Source organism: Vanacampus margaritifer, chromosome 1 (assembly GCF_051991255.1).
Source record: "Vanacampus margaritifer isolate UIUO_Vmar chromosome 1, RoL_Vmar_1.0, whole genome shotgun sequence".
NCBI lineage: Eukaryota > Metazoa > Chordata > Actinopteri > Syngnathiformes > Syngnathidae > Vanacampus > Vanacampus margaritifer.
The window spans coordinates 66,061,554-66,077,983 of NC_135432.1; the positions used below are offsets into that span (position 1 = coordinate 66,061,554).

The 16,430-nt window shown below is 37.3% G+C and overlaps 1 protein-coding gene across 1 annotated transcript in view; it reads left to right on the plus strand.

Annotated features, from left to right (window-relative positions):
* slc25a21 (solute carrier family 25 member 21) overlaps positions 1-16,430 on the plus strand; it is an 89,984-nt gene that overhangs the window by 45,895 nt on the left and 27,659 nt on the right. Inside the window, exon 3 of the mRNA XM_077562641.1 lies at positions 13,077-13,125. Coding sequence (XP_077418767.1) covers positions 13,077-13,125 — 49 coding nt within the window. The remainder of the gene's footprint in view (positions 1-13,076; positions 13,126-16,430) is intronic.

Sequence of the window (16,430 nt, forward strand, 5' to 3'; positions counted from 1 at the left end):
AATAATGACTCATGTAAGCAAAGTTTTTTGGGGGTTGTTTTTGGTTTACATTTCTCTTAAAAAAAAATTTGGGGGGGGGGGGGGGGGGGAGTATTCATATTATATTTTTCAGCCTTATCCCTTGTTCCTCAATTTCCAGAATTTCCTTGTAATTTCTCCGTGAATTGCGCCTGAATTTTAGTTTGTTTGGAAATCTATCATTAATTGGGATTGTTGAGCCTTGGTAGAGTTTTTTTTTTTCTCTCTCTCTCTTTAGTGCTATTCTCTTGGCATTTGTTTTTATTGACTGGATTTCCCTTTTCTGACCCTTTTGCTCAAGTTACACGATAAACCAGTTTCCTCAGACTGCTCTCGTATCTGCGCGTCCATCTTGTGTTTGTGATTCTGGTGGGTCGGGGGCGTAAAAGTGGGTCTTGACAGGGGTTCTCTCTTTCCATGTTACACACATACAGTATGACATTTGGAGATGACAAATGAAGCGTAATAAGAAATAATAATGACAGCAATTTGATTTTTATAGAACCTGTACAAACCCGTGTTTACGAAGTGATAAGACATAAAAGCATTCATAAAACAAAATAACAGTTGGGGGAATAAAACATTTGAGAAACTTAAATAAATGCAAGAAGCCAACTGAAACCTGCTGATGTGGGATGGTAAAAATAATTCAATACATTTTTTTTTTTAAATAGCTTTTTTGTACATTTAAAAAATATTAAAGGTTAAAAAATAAATAAATAAATAACTTTTGAAGTTAATTGCATAAAATGGTTAATTTATCGTACATAATTGTAAAGTAAGAGATTCAAGGTAGCATTTAAGATTTTTCTAAATGGTATTAAATATTGACAATTGCTCTTTATTCTAAATATTAAAATACATCTGTAAAATAAGCCCTTTTTTAATTTTATTTAAAAAAAATCTTTAATTTAATTTTTGGGCTAAATGCAATTGAGTAGACACATTTTATGTATAGATTAACACTTTTTTTATTGCTTTATTTATTGTAAATAAAGTTTTTAAAAAAAGACGTGCATTTAACATTTTTGTGAAAATTTTAAATTACAAATTTTCATTTTTTAGTTTAATTTAATGACCAATTTTTGTAAATGAAATTTAGTAAACACATTATGTATAAATTTACACATTTTTTATGTGCTTACTTTATTGTAAATAGAGTTTTAAAAAAGGCATGCATTTGTGAACATTTAAATTAAAAATTTTCATTTTTTAAACTTAATTTAATGACCAATTTTTGTAAATGAAATTAAGTAAACACATTATGTATAGATTTACACTTTTTTTATTTAATTAATTTATTGTAAATAAAGTTTAAAAAAAAAAGTTTTGGTGAAAAAGTTCTAATTAAAATTTTTCTTGGATGTATTTTTTTTTATTATTATTATTATTATTATCACATCTACAATTGACCCAAAAAAGTGTCCCTCAAGCACAAACGCTTCCCCAGGCCTGAAAGCGCAATGGCAGCCTCTCAAAAAGTCTCAAACTGCCATGTCGTCTCTTTGTAGGCCCCGTCGCGTATGCAAGTCTTTCTGCATGTAGTCAACCACCCCCCCCCCCCCCAAAAAAAAAGCCGCACACCCTCCCTCCCATTTATTCAAGCGTACATTCAAGTGGTGGGCCGTATTTCAAGCGTGCTGTACGCTTTCACTCGGGCGCTCTTCATGTCTTAGAGAGAGAGAGAGAGAGAAAAAAAAAAAGCAGCCCACGCTCACTTTCTGGTGGTGCCACCACGACGTGAAGGTCACGCCTACCCTACAACGCCCACAACAAGGCCGGACCACCATGTCGGATTGTGAGCTGCGTCACTGGAGGGTTCTCCCCGCTGTTATTTTCATTTGCATTGATCTTTCTCGTGTGCGCTCGGCTGACGTCCCAACCGTGACGCATCACTTTTGAAATCGGGACCCAAAGTCCACCTAACCCCGGGGACTCTGCGGATCCAGTTGAACCTCGGGTCTGAACGTCCAGCCAGCCAACTCGGGACAGAAGGCGCTAACAACTAATTAAACAATTTACAGGCTCACTAAAACAATTATTGCTGCACCCTCACGATTATTGCCTCTTAATATCCACTTTTATGGTCCGGCGTGGTGCTAAAAGACCCCAATCCTTTTTGATGGGGGCCCGCAACATGCTCCAAAAGTCACCAGTTTGTGCACGCCTGTGTAACGTGGTGAACATTTTACAGCAGGGTTGAACAATTAATCGAATCCAAATCGACATTGCACTGTAGTTGAATGCAAATGTTGGTGTGTAGATAACTTCAGATGTGATCCTCCCCCCCCCCCCTTTGTAATTAGGGGTGTCAAAATTAGTGCGTTAATTTTGAGTTGATTTTAACGCCACTATTTTTTTTAACACATGATTAGCAGTAATACATTTAATAAGAATTCATTTATTTGTGGAGACTGCGGTCAAGTTGTATTTGATCATTTTCAAAATGACTTCATGTTAAAGATTAGATAGCTCTTAATATGAAAAGAAAACGTCTTACAAATGCAATTATGCCATCTAGTGGCAGAACAATGACCGCAACGCAAATTAATAACGCACTCGTTTTTTTACAGTACAGTACATCTTTTAATTTTAACTCAATTTTAAGAATTATTATGAAATCAATATATCAATGCCTAAAAGATGCAGACACATTTCTATTAGTTTAACATTGTTTCCAGTTTTATGTTAACAAGCGTATGAAATTTAGAAAAAAAAATATTTTATTGTACATTTAGAACAAATATCAAATTTGTGATTAATCGGGAGTTAACTATTGAAATCATGCGATTAATTACGATTGGAAATTGTAAAAAATGAGGACCTTGAAAAGAACAATTGAATATTAAATCGCAATATTGAGGAGTAAAAAAAAACCGAACTAAATTGGATCATTTTTCAAAATCGTTCCGTGTATTTTTCAGTCTAGAACCCAACATTGAAATTGGGAAAATCATCCCACAACATCAGATTGTACAGCAAGTTGCAAGCTTCTTGAAAATTTGAATAAAAATGGCTGGATGGAAACCCAGCTTGTGTCAAGTCTGTCATCCGGTCTTGCTACTGGACTGTTGAATTTCATGTGATTTTTTTTTTCTCGTTTTCCAAAAACGGTCAAATGGGACTTAGCCAACGACGCTACCATGCTAACAATACGTAGCTTTCCCCCAACATGACCGCAGATGTGAAGAATTCATTTATGTGTAAAAAGCGTTAACTAACTCGGGAGCAGCATTTCGAGTTATGCGCTTGACTTTTTGTCCAATTTCCGACTAAATAGCGTTTGAGCTCTGGTTTCCCGACTCCGGGGTGGACTTGGCTGAAAACGACAAACTGCAGGCCGCGCGTGTGGGTCGTGTTGCAGTGATGTGGTCACGCGGCGGTAAACATAATGATGGTGGAGAGCTGGTCTTTTTTTTTTTTTTTTTTTTTGCGTAGCGCTCATCACTCGGCAGCAGAGACGACGCGCATAATGACTTAAAGATGACACTTGTTTTGTAGCGGAAAATCAATAGTGTGTTATTATTGCAGCCTTTCGAGCCGGCGGTTTTTTCCGACCGGGTCGGACTCGCTCGCATGCGGTCGGTTGACGGAAGGGTGACGACGGCTCAAAGTGCACGCGGCTTTTGACAGCGGCGTCCACATATATACATTTGCTTTACCTTCGAGTTCATTTGCATATTTGTGTTTTTAGAAGCAGGCCAAATTCACAATGAAGCTTGCTGATGGATCCCACGTGGATTTATTTCCACATCATTTGCATCTTCCTACTTTCTTGGCGACCATTTTGTTTTGCTGGATGGCACACTTTGAGTTAGATGTTGTTACGGGACTTTTTTTTTTTTGTGGGCTTAATCTCTTAAAATGGATAGTTTAAAACCCCTGAAACACAAAAATTCAGATAAAAAAAAAAGAAAGAAAGTGAATCAAACAAATTTTTTTCTGTGTTTTGTCATTCCCAGATTTGTTTGTACTGACCCAGTTATTGATTACATTTATGAACGAAAACCCACTTCCGACAATGTTTCTCGTTAATTGTCAACAAAATGGCCGTCCGTCATAGTTTGTCTTTTTTTTTTGTTAAGAATGAATTTTCATATTCATTTCTTTTTTTGTGCGTGAAAATGTTTTTTTCAATTTTTTTTTTTCTTCCAGGAGAGCTCAGTATTGTTCATTCGATTTGACATCATCATTGCTCTCCTTTTTTTTTTTAAAAAACCAAATAAATTAAAAAAAAATTAATAAATGTTTTTTTTTAAATATATATACATATATATACATATACACACATATATATATATATATATATATATATATATATATATATATATATATATTATTTTTTTTTGTATGTGTATGTGCGTGTGTGTGCGTGCCTGCGTGCGAGCGTGTGTGTATTCATCAGTTCACCTAAAGCCCATTAAAAAAAATCCCATACTAATAATATAATATAATAATAAATTGCCAAATGCAGAAAGTTGTTTTTTTCAATTTGAGTTTGAGTTATTTCATTAGTTCTCCGTTACTATAATAACCTTGGTTTGAATAGCATTATGTCTTGCAAAAAAAAAAAAAAAGGCATTTTTGGGCTGATTTTAAAAGAGTTAACATCGGGTGATTAAATCGGCCAGCCGACTAATCGGGTCGGACCGTACTTTGGATAAAGACAAACACCGGATAGACCGATTATTGTCTGCGCCGATATTCAGCATTTTGATGAGTATCGGCATCGGCCATTTTGAAGAATCATACGTCCGATAATAGATCCACTTAAAAAAGTGTTCAGGGAACCAATTATTTACATTTTCAGAGTTGCTGCTGACCCTGGGAACTCTCTGCAGCTTCTGGTTCTGTTTGAAATTAAAACTAAGATCAGTAAAATTTTAATACTTCAGATTTTTTTTACATTTAAAAAAAACTTTATTTACTTTAGAAAACAATAGGGAGCTTTTCACTTAAGACATCCCTTAACTTTTTGTTATGACTAAGATTATTTTTTTTCACTCAATTATTTCACGAAACCTTAATAAACATATGCTTAAAAAATCAAAAAAATGAAGAGCTGGAGTTTGTATTTTATTTTATTTTTTCAAATTTTGATGCCAACAATTTTTCTTTTTGTGAAAATTAATACCGGCTCCAAATATTGGTTATCGGCGTCCTTGACTACTAATAATACCCTCGGTATCTGTATCGGCGCTGGGAAAAAAAACATATTGATCTATCTCTAAACAAAATACAAGCAAAAATGTTGCCTGTATTTTTAATTTATTTTTCAATGATCATGTATGAAGTCTCTCACAGATAAACAATCTTAAAATGTGACAAATCCTCGCGCGTACGAGGCTGGCGTCGGCGTGACAGGTGTCCCACAGGGGTTGGGATCAATTTGTTTAGAACTCCATCCTGTTGAAAGAATGAGGCCAAGGCGACACGCCGCACTTCCTCCCAAACATCAGTTGCGCCGTGTTTTGCATCCATTTTGTCCCCTCGGCCTCCCACTTCTGTCACCACTTCCGCAACCGCCCCACCGCGCCACCGCCGCGCCGTCATTTGCATGCTGTGTCAAAAAATTTGACCACAGGTGTTAAGAAAACAGTGACAGTAATGGAGGGAGGTTCGGGCTGCCTGTCAATCTGTCGTCGAAGTGTCGTTTGCGTGTCAGGCTGACCCGGTCGGTCGGGAGCACCTCGCGCACGCCTTCTTTGCGCACACACCTCTTTGTCAGTAATCAGGGTTCATCTGCAGTTTGACAGACGGGGGACATACCCGAGCTGTCTCAGCACGCAGCCGGCGGGCACAAATGGACCGTGACGCGTAACGATAAATCACAACAGCAGAGACAAACACACGCCCGATGAAGACGACTCAATTTATCATTGCCAGTGGAAAAGTACAATTTGGAGTTCCACCAGCAAGGGTGCCACCATTATTTATTTTTTTACGGTGAAACAGGTATGCTAGTGCTATGGAAGGACTTTATATATGTGCCGTCAGATTCTGAATTCTAACACTGAACTTTACTACCATCAACTTTTTTTTTTTTTTAGCATTCAGTGTCAAATATTCAATGCACTGTATTCAGCTGCAAATTAAACTTTCAGCTGCAAATTTGACATTTAGCTGCAAATTGAACTATCAACTGCAAGTTCAACATTCAGCTGCAAATTCAACATACAGCTGCAAATTAAACTATCTGCTGCAAGTTCAACATCCAGCTGCAAATTAAACTATCAACTGCAAATTCGACATTCAGCTGCAAATTCGGCATACAGCTGAATAAATTAACTATCTCCTGCAAATTTGACATTCAGCTGCAAATTAAACTTTCAGCTGCAAATTAAACTTTCAGCTGCAAATTTGACATTTAGCTGCAAATTGAACTATCAACTGCAAGTTCAACATTCAGCTGCAAACTAAACTATCAACTGCAAATTCGACATTCAGTTGCAAATTCGGCATACAGCTGAAAAAATTAACTATCTCCTGCAAATTCGACATTCAGCTGCAAATTAAACTTTCAGCTGCAAATTTGACATTTAGCTGCAAATTGAACTATCAACTGCAAGTTCAACATTCAGCTGCAAATTCGACATACAGCTGAAAATTAAACTATCAGCTGCAAGTTCAACATTCAGCTGCAAATTAAACTGTCAACTGCAAATTTGACATTCAGTTGCAAATTCGGCATACGGCTGAAAAAATTAACTATCTCCTGCAAATTCGACATTCAGCTGCAAATTAAATTTTCAGCTGCAAATTTGACATTTAGCTGCAAATTGAACTATCAACTGCAAGTTCAACATTCAGCTGCAAATTCGACATACAGCTGCAAATTAAACTATCAATTGCAAATTTGACATTCAGCTGCAAATTCGACATACAGCTGAAAAATTTAACTATCTCCTGCAAATTTGACATTCAGCTGCAAATTAAACTATCAACTGCAAATTTGACATTTAGCTGCAAATTCAACATTTAGCTGCAAATTCAACATTCAGCTGCAAATTCATATTTCAGCTACAAAGCATGACTTCCAGGTCACAGGTCATTCTCTTGTGAATGGTAATGCATATTATTTTCAATGTATTCTTTATATAGTTGTGCACTTAGTGTACCTTTCAGCTAGCCAATGACTGATCAGCTTTTAACTTCCACCGCATCATCCAATAATGATTTGGACCTTTCTTTGCGTCATCTTGAGATGTTTACCACCCTAATTGGTGACCTTAAACAAATTATTTCTCTTTCCAGGATTTTCTTTTGGTGAAAAAAAGTAATAGTTTGACTTGAATTTTATTTCATTTTTTTTTACACTCGTCATAATCGTATGACAGTAAACAATGTTAACATTTTACTTTTTACCTATAATTCAGCTAAATTATACTAGAATTGACCCCCCAAAATTGAAGTTTGGCTGTATTAAAATATTTTGAAGAGTTATCTCTATAATTGTGCAGCAATTAAAACTCTTATTTTTTTCAATCCTGCGACCCAAGTGTGGATAAGCGGTTCAGATGATGAATGAATTTCAAAAAATCACCTATTGATTTATGATTTAATAATAAATCGACTTCACATTATGTCCCCATGGGGAACAATTAGAAGAACTTTTTCCGAGGCCACCCATCTCCAAGTGTATCTCGACGTTGGATCGGAACAGCCGGCACGTCCGCTGATGGATGTCGCGCACTGCAGATGACAAATTGTCGGCCGAGCAACGAGCTTCTGCGGCTCCACGTTCGGCATTCCAGGCTCGACGCCGATTAATAACGGGAGGTGCGACTTAGCCACCTGCAGGGCCCCGTCGAGAGAGGCTGAACAATTCGTCGAATTCGAATCGACATCGCAATTTATGTTTCACTGATGATGCTCGTGTTTATGCCGCACTGGTTTGGTAGAAGATTGTGAAATTGTTGCAGTGAATTCTTAAGACTGCAAGTCAAAGTGTGCAATTAAATTTCGATCAGATTAATTTCTTACTTGTTTAAAAAAAAAAATACATGGGAAGAGTACCTTGAAAAAATAATCGCATATTAAATCACGTTCGTAATATTGAGGGGAAAAATTGTAATTGGATGATTTTGTCCCTAAACCCGACCAATAGCGAGTGTTTGCTGTCGTACCAAAAAGTGTGTGAACAGTCTGGTCTGCTGCTATTGGCTTCCTGAACCGCTCGGTGACCTTCTCCAAGAGGCTGCTGGGAAGTACACTCATTTAGTGTGTGTGTGTGTTTGTGCGCGCGGGTGTGTGTGTGTGTGTGCATAAGATGATGGATGACACCTGCAGACGTTGTGCAAACGCTCCCTTGAGTGAGTGCGCTATTGTGTTTTGTTTTCTCTTTTCACTTTTTTTTGCGTGGGAGCAAAATGTGTATGTGTGTGTGTGTGTGTGTGTGTGTGTGTGTGTGTGTGCGTGTGCATTCCCAAGCCAACAATCATCCCAGATAATCATCTGTAGTGATGTATGGAAGGTAAGCTATCAGTTTCCTGGCTAAGTGGCAGGGCTAGCGACGAAGCTAACACACGCGCCCCCTTTTTCATGGTGAATTTTCAAAAAGATCCGCAAATTTTGTCTTTGCAGTTTTGCCCATCAGTTTATAGGCAAACTGCTTCCAGTTTGCCTATAAACTTCCCTAGGCAGAGTTCATCAAAATGGCGGCTTCAAACCAAAATGGCCGACTTCCTGTTCAGTTTCAGGCACAGATGATAGTTTTTTTTGTCCTTTTATGATAGACATTGCCACCAAATTTTGCGTCGATTGCTGAAACGAGCCAAGCTTCATCCACATGATGTCGTAGTCAAAAATGGCTTCTTCAAATCAAAATGGCTGACATGTTTTGGGCATGAAGTGGAAGGAGTCCTGTTTTAGACCCCTAAGATTTTTCAGAACATTTATTGTGCGGACATTAAAAGTCAAAGATAAAACTCAGGATTCTATTGTCTATTGCAAAAAATATTACTGACAAATGATCAATATTTAATACTTTTAACATTGTTGGCCATTCCTCCTGGCGCACGTACGCCATAATGGCGGTTAATTGATTCCAGTACAGTTTAGCGAGTATGAATTTTTTTATGACACTTTTTTCCAGACACTTTTGTCTTGCTATTTTGATGTTCAATGTAAAATATTCTCCACTTTAACACAATTCCACCCAAGCACTTCATTCCAGTGCTAAACGTGCTAACGTTATCAATCGTCGGTTAGCTTAGCAATTAGCATGGCCTCTCCCTTCGCCAGAATGATTTTCAGAAATGTAGCTTCTTTGCTGCCACAAATGATGATGATTATTCACTTTAAAGTGACTCCGCAATGTGATTAGCCGCACTCGTAGCTAGCTGAAGCTCGCTGCTAGCTAGCTAGCTAGTTAACTACGACATGAGCAGCACAGAGCTTCTCTCAACTTCCCGACTACTCGCGGTAGGTGACATGAGCCCGGTGAAGCTTTTTGGAACCGTCTGGCGCTTCTTCTTCTTCTTCTAACTTCCTTTTAGCAGTTGTCTCAGTGGTTGATTCTCTGTTTTGCTATTAAATATGTTTTGATAAGAAAGCTAGTACGTTGGTATGGTTTGGTTTGTTTTTTTTGTATTGATTTGGTAACGGCAAGCTAAGAATGACAATTATGCTATTAACGAAACAAAATGACCTTTTAAGTAGATAAAGTTAATCAATTGCCTAAATTCAATTTTCAACCCTTAATTGATGACTCATATCCAGCGCGATGTAGCTTGTAAAGCATTACGGATGCAAGTGTGTCTTAATGGCCGTAGCCCCGACGCTAGTTAGCTTTTAGCACCTTTGTCTCAGCGTGTGTGCGTTTGCAAGACGCGGGATGACAAGCCCTGTCACTGCTATTGTGCTGGACAAACAAAAGAATCTTCACGCGGTGCAATCCAACCCGTCCACCCTGACACCCCCCCCCCCCGCTATGTCACTCACTACGTAGCGTTGACGAGACGCAGGTGGCGACTCAACGTTACGTTTACAACAATAGTGAGAATTTTACGAGAGAAAGAAATAGTTTGACAGTCACTCATTCATATTTTTGTAATATTTGGACTTTATTTGCACATTTCTCGCATTTTTTTACATCTGTATTCTCATTCTATTCTAGTCTATTTTTTTTTTCCTATTGACTTTACGAAGCTACAACTTTATTCTGGTAACATGACGTCGATTATGGACATTTGAGTGGATTGCGTAAGAACATTTGTTGTTGTAAGACGGACTTTTTTGGCAACGGCGGCGAGCGCGTCTTTGGACGATCCGTCATGGAGGACGACGCCCTTCTCGGCAGTTGTCTTTGCGTTGTTTGGACAACAAGGCTCAGCGCTACTTTGTTTGCTTTTCGCCCTCGCTTATTCGCAGCCTACCCAAACATTCTCCTTCAAATAAACAGCGCGCGGCTAAAAGCAACTCAAGGCCATAAAATAATCGAGCTTATCGCGGCTGTCGGACGCTTGAGCAACAGTGAGCTAACGTCACCCCAAAAAAAAGCTTGTTGACAGTAAGTTGTAGCTCGTCCAAATAGCGTCTGGCCTCCGTGCAAACACCTGCGCGAGTGTACGTGCGTGCGACGTGTCATTCCGAGGTCACTTCGGATTTCTGCCGTACGTTTCCGGCTTTTTGACTTCGCGCACTCCAGTGCTTTTTGCGCCGGATTTTTGACAATTTGTTTCTTTCGACTTTTTTTCCCTTTATACAAGTCCATTTTATTGTCCTTTTTATAGAGAAAAAAAAATCTGAAATTTCTCGCAGGTTGTTTGTCCTAATTTGAGAAGACTTAAAACGACTTTATTTTTTTTTATCTGAGTAAATAAGACAACTTTATTCTTTCTTTTTTGACATAACTTTATTAACATTTTAGTTTTTTTCATACATGACAAATTTGCTGAATGTTATTGATTTGATTTATTTATTTATCAAAAGGATCGAACTTTTTGACATTATGGATATTTGGGGAATAATTTGTGTGCTCGCTTAGTTTTTTTTTTTTATATATATCAAAAACAGCTATTCTCATAGTTTTACAACTTTGACACGAAATCAAACTTTCAATTTTTTCAATATTGCAATTACTAACTATTAAGTGGTCCCAATTTTTTCCTTTCAATATAGTGACTTAATTTTGGTCATAAGGACATTATTATTTTACATTAACAAAAAACTATTTGCATGACAATATGTTTTAGACTTTTTTTCTGTTTTTCTTTCAATTTTTCATTTAAAAAAAAAGGCCTTTTCGTAAAAGTTGGGATTCTCTTTTGTTTTCTTTTTATTTGTGTCAAATGTAGCTTGTTTTCTCTTTCGCTGACCATATAACCTATTTCTGGTAATGGTCTAACTTTAATATGGTGATAATTATTTTTTCTCATGACTTTACTCATATGTTTCAATTTTATTTTGAAACCCCACACATTTTACGACTTTATTGTTGTTCGAGGGGGGGGGGGGGGAGAAAAAAAATCTCATTAATGACTATCTTATGACTTTACAAGTTGGTTTGTGCTCATTTGTGTCTGCGTGTGACGAGCGCGTTGCTTTTATAAATCTGCAGCTGTCGTTTTTACTGAATGTGCGTTCCATATTTGCATGCAGCTCACAGCTGGTGACTCGCGAGTTTTTTGAAAGCGAGTCCAACGGAATGGCAGGCTTTTTTTTTTTTTTTTTGCTTTTTTTTCTGGCACGCTTCTTGCAAAGACGACAAAAGCCTCCAAACAGCAACAGCGAGGACGGTTGGCATTTGAAACGGTCCTGACGATGAGAAGCGCGATAAGTTTCTGTGGAAAGTTTCGAGAGTTTAGAACAACAAATGACTTTGTCTTTACCTTCGATGACCTTTTTGGAATGGAGAGCGGCAGCAAAAAAACTTGACATTTAAATAAAGACGCCACAAGGTGGAGCTCCTTGAGCGATTGATTACGTGGAAGTGCGTCAATTTCGTATGAAAATTTTTTAACTTATTCAAAAATCCCACAAAATTCTCAGTTTAACTGATCAAGGTGCAGCATGAGGTGTCGCTTCTTGAGTGATTATTGATTGTAGGGGGGGGGGGGGGGGATTGTGAATCACCTGAAAACTTGCTTCAATGTCAATTTCCTACTAAAAACGGCACAACTTTTTGTGCCAAAAATGTCAATTTATCCCACAGAATTCTGAGTGTATGCGATCGAGGTGCAGCACGTGGTGTACATTTTGGAGTGATGATTGACTTTGTGGGGGTAAAAGTTGTTCACTGTTCTGAAAACTCACTTGTATGTCAATTTTTTGCCCCCCCCCCCCCCTCCAAAAAAACCGAACAACTTTTCCCACAAAATTCTCAATCGAACTGATCGAAATGCAAAGTGTGGCTTCCTGAGTGATTTATGAGGAACAAAAAATCTTGAATAGTTCTGAAAACTTGCTTCTATGTCAATTTTCTTCTGAAATTTGAACAACTTTTTTTTTTTCCTGGAGAGCTCAGTATTGTTCATTCGGTAATTTTACCGATTTGACTAGGTCATCATCATTGCTCTCTTTTTTTTATTTTATTTTATTTTTTTATTTATTTTTTTTTGTGTGTGAGTGTGTGTGTATTCATTAGTTCACCTAAAACCTATTAAAAAATCCCATACCGTTCACCTAAACCGAACAAATTTTTGTGCGAAACCCTAAAAATGTTTGTAATGTAATGCAAAAAAACTTTTTGCAAATTTCCACAAAATTCTCTGTAAATGATGAAGGTGCAGCACGTGGTGTACCTTTTTGGAGTGATTATTGATTTCTTGCGGGTAAAAGTTGTCGACCGCTCTGAAAACTCACTTCAATGTTAATTTTCAACCCCCAAAAAAAAACGAACAACATTTTGTGGCAAATCCCACAAAATTCTCCGTCTAACGGCTCAAAGTGCAAAGTGTAGCTTCTTGAGTGATTTATGTGAGGAGCAAAAAAAATCTCGAATGGTCCTGAAAACTTTCTTCAGTGTGATTTTTCTACTGAAAAAGTCAACAACTTTTTCTGCAAAATCCTGCTAGTTAGTTTTAAACCTGAAAAGTGACCAAAGCGTCTGGTTTCAGGTCTGGTGGAGATCTGCTTGATGCATCCTCTGGACGTGGTGAAGACGAGGTAAGCGCTCATGCTTTGTTTTGTTTTTTGCTTTGTTTTGTTTTTTGCTTTGTTTTGTTTTTTGCTTTGTTTTTTTTGCGCAGCGTGTTTTGTCACGCGGAGGCCAGCCTCGCACCCCGGTGTCATAAACAGGTCGTGGGCCACTACTAAAGCTTTATAGTCTTTCATAGGCCTCGCCGAGACCTCTGGCTTCACATCTTAGGCCCCCTGCCCCCTTCACTGCCACTCAGTAAATCCTAGCGCCGCTTTCTGTCATTTACGGCCGCACTTTCTCTGGTGCATAAATTGCTCGGCGTGCCTTTTAAAAACAAGTGAAGACGCTTTTGCACTTTAAAGGCAGCGCCAGCGCCGCGAATAAAAGCTAACGGCCGATACTTGATCCTCTGAAGGGCGGCTCGTGATTTATGCTCGGCCGCTCGGAAGGTATGAGGCTTTATTACAGGTAAGTGTCGGGCGGGGGGGGGGTCAGTGGGGGGCGTTTGTCCTCGCGCCGGGTCGAGGGGAGCAAAAGTGCAACAGCTTTATCTGCGTCGCCACGGTTTTATGTCGCCACCCCCCCCCCCCCCCGCCTTAGAGTTACACGCACACACAATGCTTGGGAAAATAATTGTATTCACTAAAAATGTTGACTTCATTTTTCAGCGGTATGAATTTTTATTTTTAATGGCCATCCATTTTCCGAACCGCTTATGCACTCATATTAGTTGTTTTTGACTATTTTGATAAGAAAACTTCATGCAATTTGTAAAATCACAACTTTTTTTTTTTATCTGGAAAAATACTTTTGTAAATTAAAAACGACTTTATTCTCACAATATCAAGCCTTTTTTTGGTTTTCCTGCAACTTTTATTTTTTCATGTCTTGTTTTTTATCAGAAAGTTTTGACTCTTGAAAACTTTTCTCCTTTCATGAAAATAAACTATTCTTGTCATATTTCGCCTTTTTTTTCTCCCAGCTCATCTCAAATTTTAATTTAGAGAGAACTTTAAAAGCTGTAAGAAAGAAAACGTGTAAAAAATCTGACACGTAAATTGTAAAATTGTATTTTAAGAAAATAACATTTAAAAATAACAGACAATTGCATTAAATATTTAGACTTTCTTTTTTTTTTTTTGAAAAATCTTAATCTTAACTATTTCGATAAAAGGAAACTTTATTTTGTCATATTTTTTTGTAATATTACAACTTTTCAACTGGTAAACCTACTTCGGGCTTTTCTTATATTCTCTCCTTCTTATATTTAATAACATATTTTTAAAAAGTCACGTTTTTTTTGTAACTTTTTACGAAAAAGTATTTTGATAAGGTGACTTCTCGTGAAAAAATTTTGTTTTCAATATTTGTAATATATTTATTATATTCGTCATACTGCAAATTTATGTGGTAAACTTTTAGACTTTTCTTATCACTTTTACCAAAAATAATCATATCATATTTTTCATTATTTAACAATTTATCTGACTTATTGAGGGGAAAAATCAAACTTTCTGTCTTGTTTTTTGTTTTTACTTTTTTTGACTCATAACAATTGACAATTTTATTCTCAATATTTAGACTTTTATTGGAAATAATCCAACTTTCTTTTCATTTCAATTTATCACTTGAGTTGAGTAAATAGCACAAATATGTTCATAAAAAGAAAACTGAACTGACTAAATGACAATTTAATTTGAGTTTTTATGTGGAAAAAATGTAGCGTGTTCTCAATACTTCAATTTAATGAGACGATTGTATTCTGTAATGTTAAAACTTTTTAAATGTGGGTGCAAAGTGATCACTTATTCCTTATAATATAATGACTGTCAACCTTTTCTAGTAATATTGCAAAAAAAAAAATGGGGGGGGGGAAAGTTCTAGTTTTTTTTTTTTATAGTGCAACTTTACACACGCACACACTTGCACACAGAAGTCTTGGTAGCAGCTAATTGGAATGTGAGGAGACTGAAGTCCATTAGCAGGCCGGCACCTTGAAAAAGCGGCGAGTCGTCAGCCGGGCGAGCGAGCGAGTATGGCTCCTATTAGGCTCTCTCTCGCTTTAATGTCCAGTTTGCCAAATTGATCCCCGACTGGAGTGAATTTAAACCCCTCCAAAAAACACAAAATCAAAGGATTTGGGGAGGGGGCGGCGGGAGCCCCCCCCCCCCCCCCTCGCCAAGGCAAAAGTGACAAATTATGTTCTCGCCCAGCAGCTCCTGTTTGATTGCTTTGACGTTATTCTTGTAAAATCGTGACAGCGTTGGACTTTTCTCCTTATTTTCCAACTTTTTCTCATGAAGTGACAATTCATATTTGGCCATTATTATTTGAGCTTTTCTCTACTTCTTTATTTTGATTATCGGATGCTAATTCCTTTTATAATATTGTGTAATATTATGGTTTTCTTCTGGGAAAAGTACAAAAATGTTCCCCCCCCTCAAAATATTAGGACTAAATTCTAGTAAGATTTTTGACTGCTTTCTTATCATATTACGACTTTTGCTTTGTTTACATAATGAGATGACTTTATTGTCTTCATTTAAGATTACAACTTTATAATGGGAGCAATTACAACTACATTCCCAAAATTGATATTTATTTATTTTCTTGTATTATTATGATGACTTACTTCAGTAATATGCCGCCGATAGTGTTGCTAGTATCGTATCAGGCTGATATCGGGTACTTAAGGAGGCTGCGGGTACCAGCCATGATACTTAAGGCGAAAAAAAATCTGACATCAATATCGAGCATCCCTACTTTTTTTTTATGGCAACGTTATGACATCTCAAGTTTACTACCATGATTTATTTCGTCTGTTACGATTGTTCTTATGATATTCCTACTTTTTTCTCTTTACTTTTTTTCTCATAACACGGTGACTTTAATCTCGTAACTTACTTAACAATTTTTTTCCTCCAATCTTTGCATTTTATTTGAAACGGCAGTTTGTCATTCTTTGCACATTACAGATTGTAGCGACGCTTGCCAAAATCTGCTGCTGTGAATTTACAAATGAACGACAACAAACAAACAAAAAAAGACGAGATACTTTGGCAGCTGGCGCCCTTAAAGCAAATACTGATTCACCCTCCGGGATGACAGACAAGCTCGGCATGCGGATAAGTCATCGTGTTCCAGCGCCGTCGACTTCCAACATAAATAGTAGCAACAGCGGATTGCCGTGAGAAGTATGATCATTATTTGAAAAATGAATTTACGTTTGCCGTACACGACTATGGCCACTTAAAAAAAAAATGTTTTTAAATAAATTAAAAAAGGCAATGTGGTCGTCCGCACAGTGATTTGTATGTAGTTGTTTTAATTT